The 26,820-nt window shown below is 42.9% G+C and overlaps 1 protein-coding gene across 12 annotated transcripts in view; it reads right to left on the bottom strand.

The window, feature by feature from the left end:
• CCSER2 (coiled-coil serine rich protein 2) overlaps positions 1-26,820 on the bottom strand; it is a 149,216-nt gene that overhangs the window by 91,909 nt on the left and 30,487 nt on the right. For 7 of the 12 annotated variants that reach the window (XM_025212564.1, XM_025212560.1, XM_025212565.1 and 4 more), the window contains one exon: positions 25,127-25,192. The exons of the other annotated variants lie outside the window; for them this stretch is intronic. In XM_025212564.1, coding sequence (XP_025068349.1) covers positions 25,127-25,192 — 66 coding nt within the window. The remainder of the gene's footprint in view (positions 1-25,126; positions 25,193-26,820) is intronic. 12 annotated transcript variants of the gene reach the window in all.

Raw genomic sequence — 26,820 nt, 5'->3', positions numbered from 1 at the left:
GCGGGCAAGGGTAGCGGCAGGAGCAGGAGTGGCGGGGAACCTCAAGCTGGAGAAGACTGGCGGGGGTCGAAGGAGCCGGTGGAGAGACCCGCAACAACCACTGGGAGAGCCAGCGTGAGAGCTCTAATTAGAGACAATGGGGCCGCAGCTCCCGATCAGTGGCAGGGCTCGGAAAGAGAAAGAGAGACCCCAGCTGGGGTGAAGGCATGGGTCCCAACCCAGAGGGTGCCCTAGCCTAAGGGCATTGGGGGCTAAGGGTGTAGGGAGCTCTCACTGTGGGTGCTCCATTTCCTTCGGCATTCTCCCAACCTTCTTTCTTTTCGGTCACACCTCACTAGTAGTCATGGCGGTGGCTTTGTTCATTTTTGCTTCACATCGGGTGTTTCAGGGAAAAGGGGTTTAGGATCAAGGCATTGGCAGTGGTCCCCTTTAGGGATCATCTATCTCAGTCCCCTTTGGGAGGGTAGATTAGCAGAGTCCTTAGCACCAGGCGAGGGTTGCCGGGACTCCATGAAAGCAGAGAGAGGAGCCATGCAAGAACGCACTGGGGGCTACCGCCAGCAGACACTGAAAGCTAAGGGCACTGGAGAAGACAAGCCCAAAAGCCGAGGGTCTCCAGACCCTCCCACCGGAGTTCGGCCAGGGTCCTGGGTGGTTATCGTAGAGAGGCAACACAGAGACTAGGGAAGACACCAGCGAGGGCTAGCTGCAAATAGACTCGGAGGCCCGTCTCAAAGGGTGGCGCGTGGTCGGGATGTAGGGGAGGCTGGACCCCCATGAATGTCCGCCGAGACACATGATGGCCCTGGAAGCACCCTCAAAGCGGACCCCTCCACTGAAGAACCATTCAAAGTCGTGGCAGGAGATTTAAGGGGTCACCCTGAAGACAGCCGAGGTGCCCTCTGGGCACATGAGGGGAAACCGGTGTCCATTCTCCTTATTAGGCATGGATATGAATCCAAATGGATAGTCAAGGAAAGTCCTCAACACCAATGCAAGCAGCAAAAGCTGATTCAGCAGATAGCCCCCCAGGAACAAGTCAAGCTTCTGTCATCTCCTAGTCCTCCATTTTCTGAGCCAAGTTACTTCCTTTTATTCTCCTCCCTCAATATCTAGCATTAGATCCAAGTATGCTGGGCTGAGCTAATATAACCCAGAGAAACTTTTAGCCCCCTGCTTTACCAAGGGAAAGCTACTTTGCCGCCTCATGCAGCAAATATCTAGTTATTTAAAAGAAAGTTAAATTGTAGGGCTGTGCGAAATAGAAGCGTTTCATTTCGACCAGTGTTTCGACAGAACAGTGTTTCATTTGGACTTTTGTCTCAAGTAGAAACAGCTGTTCCATTTTGTTCCGTCGAAACATTTTGGTGTTTCGACCCTGTTTCAACATTTCGCCCATAGGATATAATGGGGAAGGTTGAAACAGGCTATAACTTTGTCATTGCTGATCAGATTTGGGTGAAACTTGCAGGAATGGTAGCCTCTTCTGAGGGCATGATGCATGCCAAGTTTCAAGAAGATAGGTTCAGGGGGTTCAGAGAAACTGTACCCCAAACTCTTGAAAGCAAAACTCACGTCACGTGTCTGTGTTAAGCCACAGCAGGGTCAAAACTGCAAGGGTGGTAGCCCCTGGTGAAGCCACAAAGCCTGCCAAATTTCAAGGTGATAGGTGCAGGGGTTTGGGGGGAACTGCACCTCAAGCTTCTGACAGCAAAACTCATGACATAGATGATCCTATATGTGTTAAGGCACAGCAGGGTGAAAACTGCAGGAGTGGTGGCCCCTGCTCAGGCCATAAATCCTGCCAAGTTTCAAGGAGATAAGTGGGGGAAATTGCAGTTTAAACTGCGGACAAGCAAAACTTGTGACATGGATGCTTGTGCAATTGTGTCTGTCTTGGGGCACTGGAGTGGGGGGGGCAGACTACTGCAGGCCTGGCTACTAAGCTACTGTGTTACCAGTTACCAATTAATCGTGATTCACTCAGGGACCAGCTCATCACACAGCAATGACCAGCTCATTACACAGTACCTAGGTACTACGTAACAATGAGCATGGTTTAACACCTACAAAACTATGACTAAGGAGAGGAAATAATCAATACAGACAATCAACTGCCCAGAGACAGTCAGTTGCACAAGCACCCATGTCACGAGTTTTGCTTGTCCGCAGCTTGAGGTTCCGTTTCCCCCAAACTCCTGTAATTATCTCCTTGAAACTTGGCAGGCTTCGTGGCCTCAGCAGGGGCTAGCATGACTGCAGCTTTCACCCCGCTGCGCCTTAACACACAGTGTCACCCATGTCACGAGTTTTGCTTGTCCGCAGCTTGAGGTTCCGTTTCCCCCAAACTCCTGTAATTATCTCCTTGAAACTTGGCAGGCTTCGTGGCCTCAGCAGGGGCTAGCATGCCTGCAGTTTTGACCCTGATGTGGCTTAACACATACACATGACACAAGTTTGGCTCTCAAGGGTGCAGTTTCTCCAAACCCCCTGCACCTATCTTCTTGAAAATTGGCACATACCATGCCCTGAGAAGGGGCTACCATTTCTGCAGGTTTTATTCAAATCTGGCCAGAAATGACAAAGTTATAGGCTGTTTTGACCTTCCCCATTATAGCCTATTCGCAAAATGTCGAAACAGGGTCGAAACGGCGAAACATTTCGACTTGCCTCATTTCGTTTTGAGGCTGTTTCAACCATATCTGTTTCGTTTTGAGGTTGAAACAGCAAAATCAAAAGAGGTCGAAACAAAACTGGTGGTGAAATTTTGCAGAGCGCTACTAAATTGTGCATCACTAGTAGAGAGTACTGGTAATTTATGTTCTGAAGAGGAAGATTTCATTCCTCTTTATGAATCATCAATAATCTTTAAAACATGTTAATGATTCTGTAGAATGCAGATGACATACCTTCCTGCACCACAGAACAAAAAGGCAAAGGTTTTAGCTTTAACGGCTTTTCATATCTGCCCTTTTTCCAAGATCAAAGTTGTAGATTTTTTCCAACTTACCAACCATATAAACAAACTGCCAGTTACTGGGATATGTATGCCATATTAACTAAAATAGTTGTTTCAATTATCATTACCCAATACACTGATCAATAGCTGTTTGACTTTTACTGGGTACTCATTTAAAGAAGAGAGTACACTATATTCAATACCCTGTAAAACAACAGTGGCATTACAAATATTCCTAAAACAGGTTAGCCATTTGTTACATTTACTGTCAGTAGCCCAAGGAACTAGCAGATTTATGAATACATTTGTAAACTGAATATTATTTGTTTAAATTGTCCTTTGGCTGTCTTCCGCGTCATTATTGTATAAACATACAAGGGATAGCTATATCTGATTACAAAAATAGGGAAGCAAGCCAGATGTTTTAAAAATGGACACCCACAGAAATTATAACTCTATATAGCCTTTTCATGGAAAATTATTTGCTAATCCTTAAGAAAAAAAATAATTGGCACTGCTTCTTCTCTGAAGTTGATGTATTTGGGGAAAATTAACAGCCCCACTTTACCTCCCAAAAAAGTCACACACACTGCAACCACCACCACTGCCATGTAACATTACAAGCACTGTAATTTAACTCTTAAAAGATTTAAGTCCTAGAAAAGTATGTCCTCTGGTAACCATTCAGATATTCACTCTTAGCCCAGAGATGATAAGAGTTCAGACAATTTGAAGAAAAAATAGGATTTATTTTTGTTTTTCCCTGTACAGGAAGATGCATTTTAAAAACACTGTTTATGGCATCAGCAACATTAGCAGGGCTTCTTTTGATAATTCTGAACATATTTATTTTGGGATTTACACAAAGAGATTTTTAATCACTTAAAAAAAAAGCTATAATTTTTTCAAGGATTTATACTGCAGACCGAAGACTTTAAGGTGCTTGAAGAAATCTGGTTTACAAGGACATTTAAAGCAATGGATTTAGAAACAAGAAGGACAAACCGACTCAAGCTGTTCAAAATAACAAGAAACTAAAATAAAATAATGAAATATACATTAAAAAATTATTAGATTTCAGATAAAACATCCCTAAACCTTCCTAGAGGTTCTGCAACATTGGGAACCAAAAGAATGATGAATTATTAAAACAGTTAACAGGACAGACCAGAGAAACTGCTGTTGGTTGGATGATATTGTTTACAGAGACAGACAAACACTAACAACCACTTGGGTATCTAAAGAAGACAAATCTCCTTGGTTTACACTGTATGGTAAACAGGAGAGTGATTTTTGTGGCAATGTTTCATTGAGATGTTTTAAATGAAGAACTGACATCTTTAAATTAAGAAGGCTCTTTAATTTCAAAGTTAACCTTAATTTTAAAAGAGGCTCAAATTGAGACCATAAATCAAATATTTTAATTCAAATTGAATTAAATGTTTCTTAACAGGAAGAAAAAAAACAAAAAATTAAGTCAACCTAAATGTGAACAGCACTAATGCACTTTTCCCAAACACACGTCAATGTTTGACAAAAGGCTGCATTCATGTAATCAGAGACTGATTAATAAACTTTAGTGTGCTAGTGAAAGAAACTACAACGGCATGAGGCAGTAGTTTCTTGTTTTGCCTCCCCCGTGTGCCTTTTAATCTTTGGAATGTCATGAAAAATTGTTTACTTTTGGTTCATTATTTTCAAATGCTTGTAACAATATATGTAAAGTAGTAATTTAATAAGTCTATTCCTTTTTTGAAAAAGGAAACTTCTTTCTTTACTCACAGAAGTAGTGATAGCTTAAAAAAATTATTTGAATGTTCTGCAATCATATTCATCTGCATATAATTCACTTAAATTCCAACAATGTAATTAGGGGTGCATTGATAGAGATTTTATGGGCCAATACTGATGGTCGATTTTTAATGAGCCCATATCAGCCGATACTGATCCAATTCCAATATGCAGCCCTGCAGTGTGGAGAGCAGCCAGGTCTGGCTGGTAAGTTTTGTGTGGGAAAGGGCAGGGAGGAAGGGGTGTGGAGTGTGGGGGGGAGAGATCAAGGGCCCCACAGTAAGGGAGGAAGTGGGTGCGGGGCTGGGGCAGGTGCTGCCCAGCTGGGGTGGGGCACAGGACAAAGCTTCAACTTATCTGGGGGGGCAGCTCATGCTGCTGCATGTACCCCAGGAGTACCTGCCCCTGCCTCACCCCAGACCCACTCCCACTCCCTCCCTCACCACAGCGGGCCTTGATCTGCCCCCCCATCCCCAACTCCTTCCCCCACAACAGACTTACTAGCCAGACCCAGATGCTCTCAACGCTGCTGGGCTGTGCTCCTGGCTGCCCACATGCTGCACTGTGGTTGTGCGCATGCACGCAGCATTTATCAGCCACATCAGACAAAAAAAAAACAACAAATCAGTGATACTTTTAATTTTTGTCACATAGGTGCTGATCCAATATGGAATCAATGTATTGGTGCACCTCTAAATGTAATGATATTATCTTAAATGATTTCAATATTCTGAATGTTTTAATTAAAAAGTTGAGACGCAAGACCAAATTATTTGTCTTCCTTAAAACTAACTGAAGTGTATTTTGGCTGTTTTTCAGGTGTGCCACACACACTATTAACAGTCCTAAATATTTTATGAAACACCCATTTTTAAGCATTTAAATTTCTACTCTATGTGAAATTCTTAGTTTCAACCTTGTTATCATATTTACACAATTTATAGCTTCATATTCCTAATCTGTATGCCCAACAGGCCCTAAATTTTAGAGAATTTCAGCATCAAGTATGACAATCAGATAATCCACCACATGAAATTTTGTTATATTAAAGGTCTAGGTACTGAGATAATGCTTGATAGCAATTTGTCTTCTCAAGTTTAATACTACCCAGAGTAGTCCCCTTTTTCAAGATCCCCCCTTCCTTTTTCCTGATTAAATCTTTTGTAATCTCTCTTTTTCCCCATTGTCAGTTCTTCATGTACTGGCTAATCTTCCCAACTACAAAATTAACTGATCAAAATGTGTGGTAATAAAAAACCCTGTTGCACTTGGACACCATTTGTTAGCTTTCCTCCTTTCTGAAAGTAGGTGCCATAAAGGAGAAAAAAGGACAAGTCACACCAGGAGTATTTATCATTCCTATTCAATGAATAACAGTACTGTAAGTTCAGGAAGACCCACAGAATTGCAGGTTGAAACCTGGGTGTGTGCTCAGCTTCCCAGCTGGATCCCCACATCCCAGATTTTTTTTTTTTTTTTTTTTTAACACCACAACACATGGATGCTACCAGGCACCCCAGGAACTTGTTCAGGAATACAAGTTAACCCACATTACAAACTGAACACAAAGTGATAGTTCTCAGTGCTCAAATATTCTTATACTGATAAACATGATTAACAGTAGTGTTAACTGTTCACAGCAGTAGCTCCTACACACACTTACATAGTGACACTTTACTGCACAGCCGATTAGTCTACTGCACAGAAAAGTATCTCATGTACTCTGAGTGGAGTTTCTACAACATTTTTATATTTATTATTTGCTCAAGCTGAAGGGGTAATACAAAATGGTAAACAAACAAATTTTCTAGGACATCTTTGCAAAGCGATTTACTTAAGGAATTAGCACAATAATACTTGTAGATGTACTTTGCTGAATTACTGCACCTGATACAGTATATTCTATTTACTTGGTATTGTTTTAATAGCCTAGTACAAACAAAATTAAGATATCAGAAACAGACAGTTCTGGCTTGCATTTAGTTATTCTTACAATAGCATGCCATACTCCTTACAATGATAATTAATGATAAACAGTGCTGGTACTGACACCTATATCATTAGGTTGTTTAACCTTTTTTTTTAATAATGAAAAAACTACAAATTATACTTGCTTATAATTTGGCAAAACTTTAACTATTTTGAATGAAGCTTTTTAACACAAGCACCAGTCTCAAACCATTTGTTTTGTTCTAGTTTTCCACTAAAGTTCAGTCACTTCTAAGAATGAAGTTAGGGAAAGTAAATGTATTTATTTTGGTTCACATGAACTTCTGATAAATGTTATTGTAACCACCGGGCCTCAAACATCTTACTTCGGGCTTCCTTGCTCCGAGGGCTTACCGGTATCCGGCTTGCAGTTGCAGGTGGCCCTCAGGGAGGTCTTTCCACGTGCTGCAGTCCGCCCTTTCTCACCTGTCACGACTTTGATCTTTCAGTGGGTGGGGCTTCGTGTAGCACGGTTACCCTCGTCAGGTACCTGCGTCGTAGATGTCTTCTGCGAGGTTCCTCCTCCCCGGCGGAACTTGGGTATTCCTGTGGGTGCTCGAGTACTCCCTCAGGCACGCAAATAACAAGCTCACCCCTCGCTCTACCTCCCTGCTGACGTGCACACAGCCCCTTCTGACCCAGGGTAACACAAAAGAAAAACCTTTCAAACTCAACTAAGACTCAATGTGCCTAATGAGAGGCATAACCCCGCACCTATTAAGCTCCCTAGCGGAGCCTGTAGCCTCGCTGCCCCGCTGCTTAACAACTGGGTCACACGCTCGTGGCCTGGTTCAATAGCCCTCCCTTTCTGTGCCAGATACCCACCACTCGTTGCCCAGTATCTCCCAGTGTATCCCTCTCTCTGGGTCTTCCCCGGACCGCAGCCCTCTCTCCGGGTCTTCCCCGGACCGCAGCCCTCTCTCCGGGTCTTCCTCGGTCCGCTGACCCCTTCGCGTTGCCGAGGCTCTTACCACTCTCTCCCCCGGCTCACCCGCCGCTGTCATGCTGTCCTTGGGCGTTGGTTTGTCCCCGGGCTCCTTTAACTCTCTGTAACGAACACCGGCAGTCGGCTCCGGCGTTCCGCGCCTCCAGCTGACTCCACCAGCCAGGCTCCCTCCTGGCAGCCACGTGCATGCCCCACTCCTCTCCGCTGCCAGCTCTTTTATCGCTGCCAGCCGGCGATTAGGAGTGACATCACCCGCCAACCGCAGGTGACTTAAGGCATCGTCCAGGCCGTGCGCGGGCTTCTCCAGCCGTCCCTGCTCTTCCTCACATCCTGCAGTGAGTAAGTTATTTTTTTTCTTTTCTTTTCCCTCCGTTCCGCCCTCTGTCTCTGGGGCTCCCTCCATGAGCTCAGGAGTCTCCCTGGTCTTTCTCTGCCTGTGACAGTTATGTTGAAAAATCTTACATGTCTGTAAGCTGAAGAAGGGATATGAAACCTGACAGACAGGCCCCCTTTATGCAAGGGCATGCTATTTTTCTCTCTCAGCTATCTGGGACCATCTAGGACCCAGGAACAAGAAACTGAAGCAGAAAAATTCCCTCCTGTGCTCTTAGAAAATTCTAACTGCTGATAAGTTGCAGGAAGTAGCTTGCCTCAAATATGAGTTTCCACAAATTATATTCAGAGTACCCAAACAGTATTATAAAGATCCTTTTATATTTGCTGAATTCATATTTTTCCCATTTAATGAGAACTGGTAAAAAAAAAAGTGAATAAAAACAATAAAAAAGAGTCAAAAGAATGATTATCAATACTTAAAAAAGCATTCATGTAATCAAATATTAGTATTTTATTTCATGATATAGTTATACATATCAGTTAAGCCTTGAGAAAGGAAATTCCATTTAGTTCAGTAATTTTCAAATGGGAGAATATCTCAAGTTTCTAACAGAAAGCCATCTCAAGAACTTGTGACAAATGAGAAAAAAAAAAATGGTCAAAATAACTTTCCTTATTTAACCTAAAAAAAAAAAAAACTACATTTAAAATCTACTTAAAATTTAACTTGTACAGCTCCTACATCCACTTTTGTTGTAGATGCAAGTCAAAATTAGGCTGGAATTCTCCTCTTAATCTCAGACACCAACCAAAACAGCTAGATTACAATTTCCCTTTTCCCCTTGTTGTCTGTGCAATAGGAAAAAACCTGAAACAAAAGTGTTGACAGCCAGGTCCTTAGACTCAATCCTTGAATTGTTTAGCTTTCGTCAACAGGTTTCAGTCAAATGCTTCATTAACCTCCACAGCTATTGTCCTTTTTAGTAAGACTTCAGAAGTCTCTGAAATTTTTTTATAATTCTACTAGGTCCCATTCAAATCAGCAGGCAAGAGATAGATTGAAATTAGTACAAGACCAAGTTTTTAATGTTGTTCATATTCATGGAAAATTAGTTAAACAATGCTTAAATAAAGTTGACTTCTAGACAGGGTGGATAAAACTGATGATTTTTTTAAAATTAAAAATTGGATTTTTGTTATTTAAATTGGATTTTCTTTTACCTAAAAGTATAATTGTTTTCCTTTAAAAATAGACCAGATTAAAATGAAATTTGAATTTAGTACATCATAGGCTAAAGTATAAATTAGTATAACCTATTAAAATCATTTAAATTAAATGCGTTGAGTCAATGAGCCTCTAGTAAAAATTCTGCAGTTAAAGGCTGATTTTCTTCTATAAAAATAAAAGGGGGAAACATCTAACTTTTGAGATAGCTTAAAAATATGATACAGTATTTCATATGTAGACCGTATTTTGTATTAAGCCATATTCTGATTTTTTTAAAGTTTTGTATGCCAAACATTAAAGTTTTGTTTAATAAATTTGAAGTACTGGTTTTGTGTGTTTAATTAAACTCAACTTTCCATCTTCATACAGCTTGATACAAATATGTGCAAGTGAATCACCTAATAATGAAATATATATATAGGTCACCATTTTATAGCATGCTAAAATGTAGGATCTCTAACAATCCAAATAAGCTATATTTATTACATATATTTATTGGGCATGTGTGCGCACATGTGCAAACTAAAGAAGGATCAGGTATGATTGAGCGAATGGGATGTAATTCAATGTAGATAACTGTAAAGCAATCCACCAGGGCCAAATAACCCACACTAGACCTATACTAGGATGGGCACTACTTTAGCTGTTACCACACAGGAAAGATCTAGGAGTCATTGTGGACAGTTTCCTAAAAATCATCAGCTCAGTGTTCAGCAGCCATCAAAAAGGCAAACAAAACATTAGGAATTATTAAGAAAGGAACAATAAACAAAAATAGAAGGTATCATCATGCCCTTTTATACATCCATGGTGTGTCCACAGGTCCCCTCAACTCAAAAAAGGACCCAGAGAAGGGCAACAAGAATGATTAGCTGTATGGAGGGGCCTATAAAGTTTAAAAAAAGAGAAGAGGAATGTGATAATTTTACAAAATGCTAAATGGCAGAAGGTAAATAAGGATTTATCATTTACTCTCTGTCTCTCATATTATAATAACCAAGGGTCATAAAATGAAACTAGTAGGTAGTAAGTTTAATACTAAAATAGGAAGTTCTTTTTCCCCACAGCGTGTAAATAATGCATGCCACCACATGTTGTGGTAGCTGCCAGAGATTGGACCAATTCTTGGAGGAAAGGGGCATCAGTAGCTACTGAACATGGAAGTTAGGGATACAGCCTCTGAACTAGAAATTCCTAGACCTTAAATGCTGGAGGCTGAAAGAGAGGAACAGTGGGGAGGGGAGGAGGAGGGAACACTGGTCATGCCCAGTTAACTCTCCCTTTCAGCATCCACTCTCTTTGTCTGTATGAGACAGGATACTGGGCAAGATGGAACTATGGTCTGAACCAGTAAAAGACAGTTCTTTTACACACATGCATGCACATGTATGTTTCTATACCTAGGAAACATACACACCAACAACTTTAGCTCTAAAATTCAAGCAACTTGGTAGACATTACTTGAATTCTTTATTCAATTGTGGAGGCAGTTCTAATTTAAAAAAACCAAACACCTTAATGCATATTTGATGCCTTAATGATTACAAAATCATAATCCCACATCATATTCTTATTTAAAAGTATCTTTGGGGCTGTAGGTGGAGAATAGGTTTGGAGAAGTAGGAGGGCAAGGGGAAAGGACAAGTTCATTGGCATCAAAGAGCTCTGATGGCAGGTGGAGAATTAGGACACAACAAAGTAATTGAGTAAACTGGAAAAGAATCAAAACGAACAAAAGCTATCAGCATTATAAAGCAGATGCTATTTATAGCTGTTGAAACCATTAACAAGAAACTGCTAAAAGGACTCTTAATTCTGTGCATAAATGGCTAAAAATAGACACCAAATATAAAAGATTTCAGCCCTCAAATATTCAGACAGGTCAGTTTGTAATATAAAAAGACAAAACAAGAAGAACAGACCTCAGAACTCTTATATAGTTCTGCAAACAAATTCCCTTCTTTTTAAATAAAACACCAGGATTGAGGTCTACTTTGGTCGTCACCTTTCAATTAATCACAGTCAAATTCATATTTCTTGATCAAACTCCAATTTAGGCTACTTACAGACATTCAGGAAGGTTAAGAGGAGGTTGGATCGAGTTAAAAATGGCCACCCAATCCAAGGTAAGTCAGGATAGAGGGGCTAGTACAGGAGCTTTGGAGAGGAATTGTGGGGGGGGCAGCAGGATCTGGGGAAGGAGTAGTGGGGCCTGCAGAGGGCTGACAGGATATAGGGGCTTGGGAAGCTCACCAACCCTGCTCTGACCAGGGGCTCTTTTTAGCTCCCTGACACCTCCTACACCCAGGCAAACACCCCTCCCCCAGCAAATTTACCATCCTTCTTGCCCCTACCCCCACCCTGACTTACTTATTTCAGCTCCCAACACCAGGAGCGGCTTGCAGGAAGGGGTGGGGGAGGGAGAACTGGCTGGTCCATCGTGGGGCTGTCCATCTGGGGGTGAGAGAAGGGCCAGGGGAGCTAAAAATAGCTCAGCGCCAGGGGGGCAGGTAGGAAAACCACAGACCCAGGGCTGGGGCCAATATCTGGGCTTTCCTAGCCCCAGGGTTGCACTGGGAAGTACAGAAATTCAATTAGATTGGTCTTGCCAAACCCAATCTAAAGTCAGATTATTTCAGAGGTACACTTAAACTTAAATCAGGTCAGCCATTTTTAACCCGATCTAAAACTTCCTGAACTTCTATACACATTGCACTTGGATACCTAGTTAGGTGGATCTAAGTGTAATGTTCACACCTGAGCAAACTAAATTAGATTGGGTGGCCAATTTTAATGTGATCTAATCTCCCTCAACATCTTAGTGTCAATGAGCAGCTATAAACCGTGAATCCTTTCGCCTTATTTACTACAGTTTGGGAAAGGTAAAAACCCTTTTTTAGGTTGACTGACATAATTAATTTTATGAAAACTTTTAAAAGCCTTTGAAGAATGGTGTATGTCAATTTTTTCTTAATTTTTAATTTGGCAAAATTAAAGCATTGGACAGTAATCTTCCTGGTTTGTACATATAGTAATCTATGGCTGCTTCCTTGTACAAGTACAAGAATTATTAACTTGTTTGGCAGGATAAAATAACACTTAATTTTGGATTGGTACTTCTGGTGTGGAGTTTGTGTACTATAAATACATAGATGGTCATACTTCCAAAACAGGAAAGGTTTTGAAGTCAGCATCACTATTTCATAATCTCCTGGAAGAAGGCAAAGTCTGCTCCAATTGACTGATATGCTTTGGGGGAGCAAGGGAGAATTAGCACTCTTTGCAGTTATTAAAAAAAAATCTCTAGACATTAAATATGCAACCAAGTTGAGAGGGGAAAACAATCTTTGGTGATTTATATTATCAACAATACATCATTGTTTCCTATCTACAAATCATACCTTAAACTGTGTTTAACTTTCAAACTGCATTGAAGAGAATTAATCTTCATTATACAGATAAGTTTCAGTGCCTGAAGGCTATCAATATTCCACTGATTATTATTTCCTAACTTTTTTACTTTTAAAACTCTTAAAGGTCCCTACATTTTCCCCATTGATTTTCTGAATGTAACTGGGTACACTACACATTTTCATTTCAGGAGTTTGAAGGGTAAGAATAAATTATATGGCAAAGGAATTAATTGCAAGAAAAGAGGACAAAAAGGAATGCAGACATGTGAGTGAAAAAAAGTTAAAATATCTCCACAGCTGTGAAATGCACTGAAAACAAGGGCTTTGAATACAGTAACTTGACCTAGTGTCATTTTATCCCATTTTTCCCCAAAGTAACTACAATGTATTCAAGTAAATTAAACTAACATAAGACTGTACACTGGTACACGTGTTACACAGTGAGAGCTTGAGAAAGAATAATTTGAGGAATTTAAGGAGAAGGTGACTGAAGTGCAGGCTAAGGAATAGAGGCATTATGTGGGATAGACTTTAGATCTCTGATTTTAGAATCTACAGGCCGGAAAGGATGACTTCGTGAGCAAGGAAAAGATTACTAGAAATATGAACCCAGAATAAAAGGCAGTAGATATGGAAAGAAAGGGTCAAACTTTGAAGAAAACTATTAGGATATGATAATGGACAGGACCCAGATAATGGAGAGCGAAGGACAAAAACGGGTAAGAGTGGAATATAGTACACCCCCCCAGAGAGGGGGCTTTAAAGTGATGGGAAAGGAAATGAAGAAAAAAAAATAACAAGCTCTAGTCACCATTTTCTCACAGGAGTTTGAATGGGTAACTAGGAAATCCAAGAAAAAGAAAAAAAAAGTATATTATTGCCAGCTTCAGGATTGAAAAGAGGAAGATGCAGTCACTGCAGAGATACTACTGTAAATAAAGGAGCAAGTACAGAGGAAGTCACCCATGGAGAGGAGGAAGACAAACAAGGATGGAGCCCTAAAGGTCGTGAGCAAAACAAAGGAAAGGGGAGCAGAGCTATTTTAAACAATACAGTAAATCACGGTATTAAATTACTGGAAATAATTAAACCAAACATGTCATCTTTTGCTTTCCTGTTAAGAAGGCAGTTGCTATGGCAACAAATGCAAAAGAATTCATACTGAACAAGAGACAAAAAAAAATAGCTATCAAATGTAAGTCTTAAAATAATCCTTTATTATTCTTACACAACATTTTAAAAGGGCATTGTGTTTTTGCTGGGTGTGTTATAGGCTGATGGAAAATAATAAACCTCAAATAGGCAGGTATACTTAGTATTTAAATATTTTTTTGTCATTTATTTTGACAGTGGGTAACAAAACCAAACTGACAGTATTAGGAGAAAAAGTAAACTATATTCGTGATTTTCATCAATAAAGTTAGAGCACTTGGCTAACCTACAACTGAAGTTCACCCATACAGGAACAGAAAACGTTCTTTTACTGCCATCTAGCATCCATTAACGTATATAAAAACCAACTGCAAACTGACCACTATACAGGATTATTAAAATTCCTAAACATTTTCACATAATTTACAATTATTTTTAACACGTTAAAACTTAATAATAAAGGTAAAACCTAAAACTATCAATAGTGTTTCTAAATAAAACTAAACGTTCTGATAATGTAAGAGTACTTTTTGAGGAAATCTGGCACTACACATTTGTCTTTTAGACCCAAATGATGGGTTAATTAATTAATTAAATTAAGTACACAAAGCAGTAAGTAAATAATTGATTAAGTAGGTAAACCTGCTGGTTCAGAGTCAGGAAGTAGAATCAACTCTCTCAAGAGAGGGGCACTGGGATGAGAACTGGTCAGCACAAAAACTTCAGCAGATTGAAAGTGAAAACATGAACACTCACAAAAACAGCCAAAAACCCCCAAACCCCTCTCTATGTGCTTAAATTAAGCAGTTCTCCCACTTTGTATCCCACAGGTTAGCCTTGAGGACATCACACCAAGTCCTCTGGGGTGACTTGAGAACCTTTCAAGGGTGCCATGGTATGCCATGCAATGTTAGCACTGTTAGGTGTGCAAATACGACCCACAACATAAACCCAGAAATTGTAAATAAGAACCAAAGTGTTAGAAACATTCTAATCTGTTGTATTCTTTCTGATTTCTTTTCAACACAAGAATTACTCTATTACTTTTCTATAGTAAAAAACAAGCGAAAATTAAGACCTGGCATTTTCCAAGGGATGCCTTGAGTTTATCCAGGTGCACCTCTAGTCTAATAAAGGTTCTAGGTAGTAAACCACAGTGCAGTTTAAGAACTTCAGTATATTTGCTCTAAATTAAAACTGACCAAACTAAAACAGACATCTTGTGGACTGAAATTTTACAAAACATTGCTAGCTTTTGTCTAGAAAAGTTATCAGAGTAGAAAACTTCCTATCAGCACATTGCTTAAGGGATAGTAGCAATTATGCAAAGACCAACCCACTAAATGTATGTATTCCCTCTGATAATGTCGCTGATGTGTTGCTCTCTACTAATACCACATACAATATAGGCTGTGAACAGAGGATACAGTACCATTGCAATAAAGTTTTACGGGCCTGCCACTTCAGTTAATTCCTACGCACTGAGGCTGGAGTCTTGTCCTAGCCCAGACACACACACACACACACACACACACACACACACCCCCCTACATGTGTGCGCACTTGCAAAGTGAACAACAGTTTGGTAATTTTCATAGATTTCATAGACATTAGGGCTAGAAGGGACCTTGCAAGTGTGGCAGGCCAGTAGGGGGTGCTGCACTGAGCTGCCCAACCACCTTCCAGGCTCTGAGTGCCTCCCTGGGGTGCCTCACGTTTGACCAACCCCCTTCCTGGAGCACACCCGCAAGCCTGGGGGTACTGCCACCACCACCCAGTGTCTGGATTGTTTCTAGGTCCTGTGCCCCCTGGGGTACACAGGCCTAGTAGTCCTTGAGGGTACTTGACCCACTGCAAGAACTTGGCATGCCTCCCTTAGTCTGAAGCACAAATAGTGGTCTCCCTTAGTCAGCTGGACCAAGGAAACCCCAAGGCATAATCTAGGCCTGCTCCCAATAAGTCTCTAGAGAAAAACTTTATTGATTACAAGGAGTAGGTTTGGAGTAGGGTACAGGGTACAGCAATATCAGAGAAATACCTTAGAACAAACAGGGTGACTGGGTAGCCTTGGATCACACATCTGTGTTACTGAAAGCCATCTAGTTAGATGTCAAGTAGCTGACTCACAAGTATCATCCAGAGCTTTCCTATGGAGGCAGGCAGTTCATAGTGTGTCCGTGTGTGTAACGTTCCCACTTCTCTGATGGTGGGCTTTTTCTGGGTCCCCACCAAGTTAGGCCTCCTCTCAACTCACCTGCCACGACTTTGATGGTAACAAATTGGATAGGAGGGATTCAGTGGTTGTGAATACAGAGGTCCCACTTGTGGTTACTCCCGGATCTGAGAGCAGTTGATGAAGGGGGATCCACCTCCCCTACACCCCCAGCCACACGTCAGTCGTTTGTATTGAGGTGATGAATTATGTTGCCGGAGTCCAGTCTGATCCAGGTTCTTTCAGGGGTAATCCTGACGACACTACCTGGACTCATCTGATCTGGCCAAATAGCCTCTGGTTACTAGGGGTTAACCTCTGAGTTAAGCCCCGATGGAAGGACTCAAGGTGTCTGGATCCTGATGCTTCCTTCCCACAAAATAAGAATAAAAAAAGAAAAGAAACAACGAGGAGCCTATACCCAAAAAGGGTTCCTCCTATTCTGGCTAATGTCCTTGTTAGCCAGTAAGCACCTCTCCCAGGTTTTTACAAATGGTGGGTTATTCCTGGGTCAAGGCTTGGTTCCCTGCCTCAGCTTCCCAAAGCCTATTCAGCTCTGTATGTATTGAGCTCCTGTGGTTCTGACACCTCTCCGCCTTGGTGTGTCAAACTTGCCTCTGCCTCGGGCACAGGTCGCCCAGAGGCAAGCTCTACTCTCCCCTCCCCAGCACTCCGGGTTGCTTTTAAATGTCCCATGGTGGCACCGGGGGCTGATGTCATCAGCCTGGCACCACCCAGCTTGATTGACAGTTGGCTTTTAAAATGCAGCGGCAGTTCAGTCACGAGGCTTCCTACACCAGGGGTGAGTTTTTCACTTTATTATGAGCTTGTTCAGCCCACTAGGGATTCTGGGGATTGCTTGTGGGGTCTCTCAAGCCCCTTTCATTACAATGCGTTCAGAGTGAGAGAGAGCGAGAGCGAGCGAGCGAGCGAGCTGCAGATGCTCAGCTGCTGCTCTCAGTTTCTTCATCATGGTTGCTAGCCCTCCTCCTGGGCAGTCTTTAACACGTATAGACCTTTTGACCTTACTCTGGGGTCCAATGGAGACTAGCTGAAGTTGGCTACAAGCCAATTAATTAGAAATGCATCACTGGTTGCCGGGCAGACGGACAGTGACATTTGCCTCCCCTTCCAGTCATGATGCCATTGCTTAGAACAATAGGGAGTTTAAGCCCCCACCCAGATGTGTGAGGCCAATCACATAGGCAAAGGGACCTCTCTCACTTACTTCAATGAGCTGCTTATCCACCAGAGGGATAGACAGGTAAAGAAGGAGAGAGAGGAAAAACAACAAAAACTAGTGAAGGAGACCTGAATGAGGCTGGGATGGAAATCCTCCACAGCTAGATCACTGGGTCCAGCCCCTGTAAGACCAGGGCAAGATTATGAGGATTCAGAGAAGGTCAATAAAGTCAAAACTCAGTGAAGCTTAGACTAAATAGAGGAAATACTATAATTCAACTGTAACAACTGATACCATTTTTTTTAAATTAGGAGTCATCACTACCCAAACAACTAAGACACTATTCAGCAGAACAAAAACTATACGTGCCATTTAGACCACTGCTATGATTAATATAAAAGAATTACAAAAAACACTAAATCTAAAAACAATCTGGATTTTAAACAGACTGACATTCATTTTCTGATGCAACACCCTCCTAATCATGTCCTAGTACTGCATATTTCAAAAAAGATTTTCTATTGACATTAGGGAGGAACTTTCAGCCAGGCCAGGAAGGAAATATCAAACATGCTCAGGCCCAGCCTCACCATTTCTTATTTTCTATGCATACTCCAATCTATTCTCTTCAGTTTCAGCCTGCTATCTTTAATTACTGACAGCCCCATGTAAGACCTGGAAGAATTGTGTCATGCAAAAATACTGAAATCCAATCAGTACTATTACTGAAATACAAAAATGTTGAAAAACATTAAACTTTTCTGCTACTGAGGTATTACATCACTTATAAGGGTAAACGAAAAGTCTAAAAGAAAAATTCTAAATAACATTATGATTTAAAAGTTGATTTTGTTTTAAAAAAAAATTCATACAGAATTAAAAGTTTGTGCCAGCAAACTCACTTGGGCCCTTAAAATAAAGGAAACACTTAATTATACCAGTATTTTACCACTCGTCCCTAACTTGTGAATTTCGAGCATTTATACACGTGCTCTGGGAGTAGGGAGGGGGCACTTTAATTAAGAGTGGTTCCAAAAACCACTCTAATTAAAGCGCCCGGAGCATCTTATGTATCAGCATCCCCGTGCTTAAAAATGGTAGCAAGGGCACTTTAACTAAAGCTTGTTGAACTAAAGTTTTAGTTAAAGTGTCCCTCTCACCATTTTTAAGCATGGGGACACTGATACACAAGATGCAGGAGTCTGCTCTGAGGTGCTGCAATCACAGTACAATCAAAGTAGCCTCACTGCTCATATATAAACACACTTACATTCTACCGATTACCATCCAGAAAAATCTAGTTTACCATTGCTATATTCACCTGTACTATAAAGAAGTAGCATGAAGACGCTCTCAGTTCTGATTCAAGCTACTATAGCAGATGCATATAAGAGTTTTCCTATCCAAAAGGTTAAAAGGTCATGTGCCATCAAGGCTTGTTCACTAAATATCATACCTCTCACAGTGACACGACAAGAACCTTGCACCTGGTTATACAGCCATACAACCTCTTAATGAAGTAGGTGACACCTTGGGGCACAGGCGTCATACATGATAGAGCTATAAATGTCACCCTTCCAGGTGATATAAACGGTACCCTTCAACTAGTTCATTTTCTCTAATGCCATAACAGCTGAGCTCTAGAGTCAAAAGGAAGTGCAGGAGCATACATCACCTGGGGGTAGAAAAAACAGTACAGCAAGAAATCAACTGCTTTTTCACCATCATGAAATTGCCTATGCAGAGCAACAGAACTAGGACAAGTTAACATTCACGCAAGAGATAACAGCAAAAATTTACTCAGGAGATAACAGAGGAACACTGCTAGATTTGTGAAGAGAGCTGCCGTCGCAAAACCTGCCCTCTACGCCACTGTTTACCAAATATGTAGTAAACATGTGAGTATTTGCTAATTCCAGCCTGACCTGCACACTGCAACCCTATACATTTTTTGGACAAACTCATCATGGATGCATTTGATTGAGAACATCTGTCATGGAGTACCCCAAAATTTTTTGAAATTACCACACACAGAGCAGTCGGCCCTGCTCTTCCTGCCATACCTTGATAGTAATAGAATAGATATGCATAAATATTGTGGGAAGCTGCCCTGATCTTATTATAATGACTACCTGCCTTGTGGTTGTGGCCTTATGGGCCAATCACATGGCTCCATACCTCCCCTACACCATGTCCCATGCCTTGCAGATGGCATCCTCACCAATGTTCAACCAACTACTGAAACAGCCCTTCACTGGGCCTTCTGACACCTTGGTGCCTTGCATGAGATCGAGGGGTGTCCCACTCCAGGCCTTCAAACCCCTTGGTCTCTCTCTCAGCTCCACTCAGGTTGCCAGACCCCTTGATCTCATGCAACCGCTCCCTAAGAGACCAGGCCCCTCAGACTCTCTCTTGGCCCGTAGGCTACGCCAGCCCCTTCTGGTCCTTTGTCCTGGACCCATCTTGTTCTCCCCTTTTCCAAACGCTCTCCAGGCCCTCGGGTCTCATCTTCCTGGGCCTCATTATGAGGCTCAGGCCTCACTCACAGGGTTTCTCCCCAGGCCTCTGGACCAATGCAGTCCTGTTCTTCCCTGGCCCGTCACTGGGCCTCTGGAGCCCACTATGGTCCACACAGTCTTCCATGCCAAGTGCTTTTCTGTTGGGGTGTGCTCCCCTAGCCTTCCCCCTGTATAGGGTAGACCACAAGGCAGTGGGAGCTGAGGTTTTCCGGCACCTCGCCTTTCCCTGGAGTGGCACATACATGACCTTTCATGGAGGTTGCATTGACACAGGCAGCCCCATTATGCTAACCAGCTCCAGTAGGATGCAGTTGCAGGTCTTACCCAGGACTGGACTTCAGGCATACCTGATCTTACATGCCCCTCTCTGGGCTCCCCCTAGATGTCCTGCACAACCCTCCTTGGCTGCTAACTACCAGGCCCCTGGACCTGGCTCCATCTCCACTCCAAGTCCTCCATCTCTGGGCCCCAGCTCACTCTCAGACCCCTGTCCTTGATCCCACCTTCTCAGACAGACTAGCACCAGCTGTCATCATCTTGGGCTTCCCACCACTTGACCCCTCCCTCTCAGCTGTGACACCCCTACAGGGACCTTGGGCCTCCCCTAGGCCCTGGACCCATCTCCAGGCCAATTAAGACTCCAGGCTCCTGGTTTTGGTGGTCTCTCGCAGTGGGCTACTTTACCCTTCAGCCCTTCCTGGGCCCTGGGCCCTGGCCCCAGCTTGGACCAGTGAAGGTTCCCAGGGTGGGTCCTCAAGCAGCCAGCCCTCTCTTCTCTATGGATTCACTCTCTTGGGCCCCTCCATAGATCATTCCCTCTCTCTCTAGGCTCACCCAGAGCTCCCAATAGATCTTTCTTACCACAGCCCCCTTTTCCTTCTCTGAGATCATCTGTGCCCCTCAATAGGACCCCATGCTCTGCTACACTCATTGAGTTCACCCAGGTGCTTCCATAGATCTCTCATAAATCCAACCCTTCTCTTAGGGCTTGCCTAGCTCCTTAACAGGCCCACTAACTCTCAGTCCCTCTTCCAGGTCACTAGACCCTTGTGCACTCAGTCCTTCACTCTCCTGGCCTCTCACTAGGCCACTGTGTACACAGTTCTCTCTCTGGACTGGCCTGGCCTCTCACTTGGCCCCTGTGGACTTAGCCTCCTTCTCAGAGCTCATCTGACCTCTCAACAGGCCCAGGCACTCAGTCTCTTTCTCAGGGCTCTAGACCCCACACTGGGTCCCCAGGAACCTCATCCATCCCCTTAGTTCCTACCCAAACCCCGTATGTCATTCTTGCTGGCATTCAGGAGCTGCAGCCCTCCTGCTGGGTGATGTTCCTTCACCAGCTACCAAGATGTTATTGCCAACTCTGCTTTCAGGCTCTGGGCTTATACCCTCTCTAAGCCCAGCCCTCCTCTAATCAGGGGTCTCCCTTGTAACCAAGTGACTCTCTTGATCAGGCCTAGCTTCACCTGCCAGCCCCTGAGTCAGCTGACCCTCCAGTTAGGCCTCACCCCCACCTGCTGGTGGCTCAGCAGCTTGTCTGACCTCTTAGAGTGACAGGCACACCAAGTGCCCTGCCACATCATAGCCCAAAATAGATGATGCCAAATATATTAGTTCCTTTTGCAACGTGGATATGTAATGGTGACCCCCCTGGACTGCTATAGGGCTTTGGGGAAAAACAAGATACAGATAATGCAATGAATAGAAATTGAAAAACCAATATAATTCTTAAATGAATATTGGGTGATATCAGGCCACCATTTTATCTTTTCTAGAATAAGATAGAATGCATTGACCAAAAAGAAACTGTAATTTCGATATTACTTTACTGGGTGAAGGACAAAACAAACACCTTAAATGGGGTCTCACAGAGGATTGGATCCAGTACTAAAAGTGTCTTTTATTAGTTAAATAACTGTCATTATCTTTCAAAATTAAGGTTAATGTACTGCCACCTGGAGGGGTTCTGGTTTAAAACATAATTTTAGAAATATTTTGTTTGGGAATCTTTGGACATCAACAATAACACATCAATACAAAAATAACTGGCATTTGTCACGGCCAAAACTCATCTTATAATTACTTCCACACAGAAGCTGAAGCCTGGCAGAAAGCTTTCAGGGATGGCCTGATTTGTTAACAGAAAAACAATCCCGAAATCATGACCTCAGGTAAGCAACTTCAGGTGCAAAGGTATCACCTTGCCCCTCATACAAGACAAAACTCCCTGCTAATAAATGAAGGGAAACTTATTCCATGACTCTCACAATCTAAGATCCACCTCTGTCACCTCAAACCACCATAAGCCCCCAAAATCCTCTTCACAACCTTGGAAGAAAAGTAAATAATGTGAGAAGGAAACCAGCCAACTCTGATTTCTCCTGGTCTCTCTAAAGCAGACCCAGAAATGCTCTTTATACTGCAAGTTCACATGAGTCCATCAAACATCATCGAGGATCTAGGTCACTGTTCAGACCAATCTGCACATCTGCCCAAGGTTGCCTACTTAAACGTATTTTGATCTTGGGTGGTTTTAATGACTTCCTGGTGGACAATGTATAGGGTTCTGCCATTGCAGACTGTCATTACCAGGGATCCGGGTTTTCTGTTTCCGACAGAAAAATGGAGAAAAAACAGTTTTACCCTTTACTGGAGGAAAGCACGGATTTCTCATTTGAATGGAGAAACCCATGGATTTTATAGTTTTGCAAAGAGCTCTCTGCAGGCTGGCAGAGTTCCAGCCTGCAGGGGACTGGGAGGGAGCGGGAAGAGGACAGTCAGGCGGGGGGGGGGTGTTATGTGCATATATATACACATAGCTGCCACACAGCCTGGAGAGCAGCTCCTGCAGGTAAGTAGGTGGGGACTGAGGTTCCCATAGGGAGGGAAGGATTCGGGCAGGGCTGGAGCTGCTGCCCAGCGAGGTGGTACATGAGGCTCAGGGCCCAGGGCCACAATGCACAGCTGCAGAGCCCAGCAGGAAGCGAGACGGGGCCACAGGCAACATTTCCAGGAGGTAGGCGAGGTGGAGCCAGCTCCCCACTGCTGCACACACTCCTGGAGGGGGTAAGTGGGGCCCATGCGCCCCCAGATCTGTGCATGGGGTGGAGGTGGGGGCAGGCTGTCTGCTTCAGGCTTGGACTCCCTGCCCTGCTGCTATGCAGCAGTTGTGACCCGGCACTGAAGGGAACAGTGGGACTGCACAGAAAGCTTCTTGCTGCTGTGAGCCCTATGCTGCCATGGCAAGGTGTCCCCTGCCTGCACGGCAGCAGCAGGGGAAGTGGTGCAGGATTGTGTCCCTTGCTGCTGCCACACATACAAGGGATGCCTCACCAGGGCAGCACAGAGCTCACAGTGGCAAGCAGTTTTCCCCCCTCACTCCCCCCACTAAGTCCATGCCCCCACACAGGGAAGATCTGCATGGTTTATTACACACACACACACACACACACCCCGCCTGCCAGGGCAAGAAACCTGTGTCCACAGCCCCTTGAGCCTGGCAGGAGGCAGCAGCTGCTGCAGTGGAACAGAGCCTGGCTCCCCGCCACCCCACTGTTCCCTGCAGCACCAGGTCATACCCGCTGGGCTATGGAGGCCCTGGAGGAGGGCAGCAGGGTGGGAACCTGAGCCTTATTTCAGTGTTATATTTGGGCTCTTCTACACATGCAGGTAAAGGCATGACAGGATCCAGTGCTCAATCCACACAAACATACCTCCTGCCATGCCACACACACACAGCCAGAGGCATGACTGTGAGACTGGGCATTAGATCCCATTGCGCCTTGCTGCCCCCTGCACCAGCAATAAGCAAGGGGCTGCCAGGCACAGGGCTGCACCACAGTCCCTGCAGCTGAGAGATAGTAGCAGCTATGGTCGCCCAGCTGCAGAAATGCATAGAGCCCCCACAGCTAGGGGATCACAGCCATTACTGTCTCCTAGCCCCAGGGGTATGTGGTGTGCTCCCAGCTGCAGGGGCATACCACACATCCCTGGGACTCCGAGACTGCAGCTGTGCCTCATGGCTGCCATGACACGGTGTCCCACAGCTGCCGGGTGTTGTGGAGATGCTGATACATGAGATGCTCCAGCTGCTTTCATTAGAGCAGCTCTTAGAGCTGTGTAAAAATACCTGAAGGAACTACAACCAGCACAGGTCCCTTACCTTGGACTGTTCTACATTGTTTTTAACACAATGTAACAATTCCAGTGGCGTTAAATACAAGGTAGCGCTAAATATAGACAAAGACTATTGTGTTTAATGCTGTCTGCCAGTAGTGGCTGAGATCATCTGGTAATGTTAAATACAACATTTGTTTTGTAAAAATGTTCAGTTTTTCACAGTAAACTAATCTCTCTCACTCCTCAAGCTCTTCATTTTAAATGCATTCATGACACCATTATTTCTCAATCATTTGCCTATCATGGCAGGATAAAACAGTTATGAGAAATCTTTTAACAGCAAGACCTCTGGGTTGCTTTGTTATAAGTGGAAGAAGGTGTGGGGCAGGGGAAGATCTGTATGGTTTATTATAAGTTATGGACACTGAATATTTTTCCAAACAAAATATATAAAAGCAAAGGTTTAGCAAAGTTGGCTAGTAAGGATTAAACTATTAAAAGGAGAAAAAAAACAACACTGAAAGATAAGCCCAAGGTCACATTCTACATAATAAGATTAAAAAGTTTTTGTTTACTGTGCTACTGTAAAACTAGACGATGTCAGCCTTGAGTAGCAATTATAAAGGTCACAGTGCAATGTCAGACTTTTAACCCTCATTGATGTGTGACCATCACATGCATAACGGGGAAAAAAAGCTAATTCTTGCCAGCTTCTACCTGATTAAGCACAACTAAGCAAATCTAAATAAAACATTTTTGTCAGGGGGGACAAAAAAGGAGGACAATTAGGCTAAGGAGTCTTAAGCACCCAGGCATTGCTTTGTGGTTAGGTTTCATATGTTGGAAAGTCTGTTGTAAAGGAGTTATATTACTACCCTAAGCTTAAAGCAAGCTCACAAAGGTATGGTAATTATTTGGAGAACCACTATAGGTTCTCTCTCATATTCCTGCCAATTATAACTTGTTTCCAAAGTCTAATGTTTAAGATAAAAAAAAAAAAAAAAAAAAAAAAAAACACAGGCCAGATGTGTTACAGTTACTAGTTCAGTGACATAGGAATCAGAAGGCTCTTTGATTATAGGTTCCCCAGTTTCAAATATGCCTGTAACAGGATAATTAGTATGAAAGGCCACAATAAGAAAAAACCTGAAGTCATGCTTTACATTTGTTTAAGAGCCAGATGTTCTTCCCTTATAAAACCAATCAAGGGTAAGTGCTATGATTTACTATATGAGAACAAGCCATACAGCTCAAATTGTAAGAGATTAATTTTACATACTGTCTGCAATACTGACATAGTCGGTCTGTTCCTGCCATGAGGATTCGTCTTTAAGGCATCAATTTTCTGTTATTAAAATAAAAGGGACAACACTGATGCCTGGATGCCACTCAAATACGGAGGATGAACAACTATAGAAAGTGTAAGAAAAAAGCTAAGGCATAACTTTAAAAGGATATTTTAAAGAAGAAATATCCATAAAGGAAGAAAAACTAGTCAATCCACACAGTCAGACCACAACCATGTATTTCTAATCAAAGAAGTTAAATCACATTAGTCTTACTCGTTCAGTGCAAGAAAAAAAGAAAATAACCTCAAAGGACAGAGTGGGGGCGGGGAATAATAATAATGCATGGAAACACAAGAGCTATTTAGCAGGTTAAGAAAAGTTTTATACATATATTTGAATACTTTACACTTAGCTAGGTGTCCAAGGAAATCAAAGGCTTTACAAATATTCAAATTCACCAACAGGACAAATTTTTTAGAAAAACCTCAGAATGATGCTGAAGACTCAGAATTTGGACAACTTTTAATCTTGTAAGAAACAGAAAGTCTATTCGAGCTACAGAAGGTACACAAGGCCCTATCTTGTAAAAGGTAATTTCAACTGAACACCACACAAATCTGCTGAACTAGGCTTTACATTATATCACTGTTGATCATCAAGTTTAGTCAAGAAAAAAGGGGCTGTCTTGTGGGGGGGAGGGGAAGAGAGAGCACGCACACACGCACACACACTTTTGTTGAAACAGGCTTTTCCTATTTCCACTTCTGAGAAATCAGATCTATCAACCATACAATGGTTTACGGTTTTATAAACCCATTTAATTCGAGGTGGGGGAAGAAGGGTTTAACCTCCTTCTGCACACCAAAGTTCAAAACAGAAATTATATTTTCAATGTCCTGAAATGGAAGAGAGTCAGCTTTCTACCACAGAGCAGCCTATCCTTAGCAGCAACACCCTTTTTTTTTCCTGTTAAAAATCATTTAACAAAAAAATGCAGCCTAAGGGAAAAAAGGGGAGCACATAAAAAGTGGAAACAGGGAGAGATCACCAAAGATGAATATACCTCCTCTGCTCATCCTTGTAGGGAGGCAGTTAGACGGGCCAAAGCTGCCATGGAGCTGAGGATGGCAACCCAAGTAAAAGACAACAATAAATTGTTTTTTAGATATATTGGGAGTAAAAGGAAGGCCCAGGGAGGAATAGGACCCCTGCTAAATGGGCAGAAACAATTGGTGACGGACAGAGGGGACGAGGCTGAACTCCTCAACGAGTTCTTTGCCTCAGTGTTCCTAAGTGAGGAGCACGACAAGTCTCTCACTGGGGTTGTAGAGAGGCAGCAGCAAGGCACCAGACTACCATGCATAGACCCTGAGATGGTGCAGAGTCATTTGGAAGAACTGGATGCCTTTAAGTCGGCAGGCCCGGATGAGCTCCATCTGAGGGTGCTGAAGGCGCTGGCCGACATCATTGCAGAGCCACTGGCGGGAATATTTGAAAACTCGTGGCGCACGGGCCAAGTCCCGGAGGACTGGAAAAGGGCCAACGTGGTCCCCATTTCAAAAAGGGGAGGAAGGAGGACCTGGGCAACTATAGACCAGTCAGTCTCACCTCCATACTTGGCAAAGTCTTTGAAAAAATTATCAAGGCTCACATTTGTGAGAGCCCGGAAGGACAAATTATGATG

This window comes from Alligator sinensis, unplaced genomic scaffold (genome assembly GCF_000455745.1).
Source record: "Alligator sinensis unplaced genomic scaffold, ASM45574v1 scaffold176_1, whole genome shotgun sequence".
NCBI lineage: Eukaryota > Metazoa > Chordata > Crocodylia > Alligatoridae > Alligator > Alligator sinensis.
This window is presented reverse-complemented; position numbering and strand designations above follow the sequence as displayed.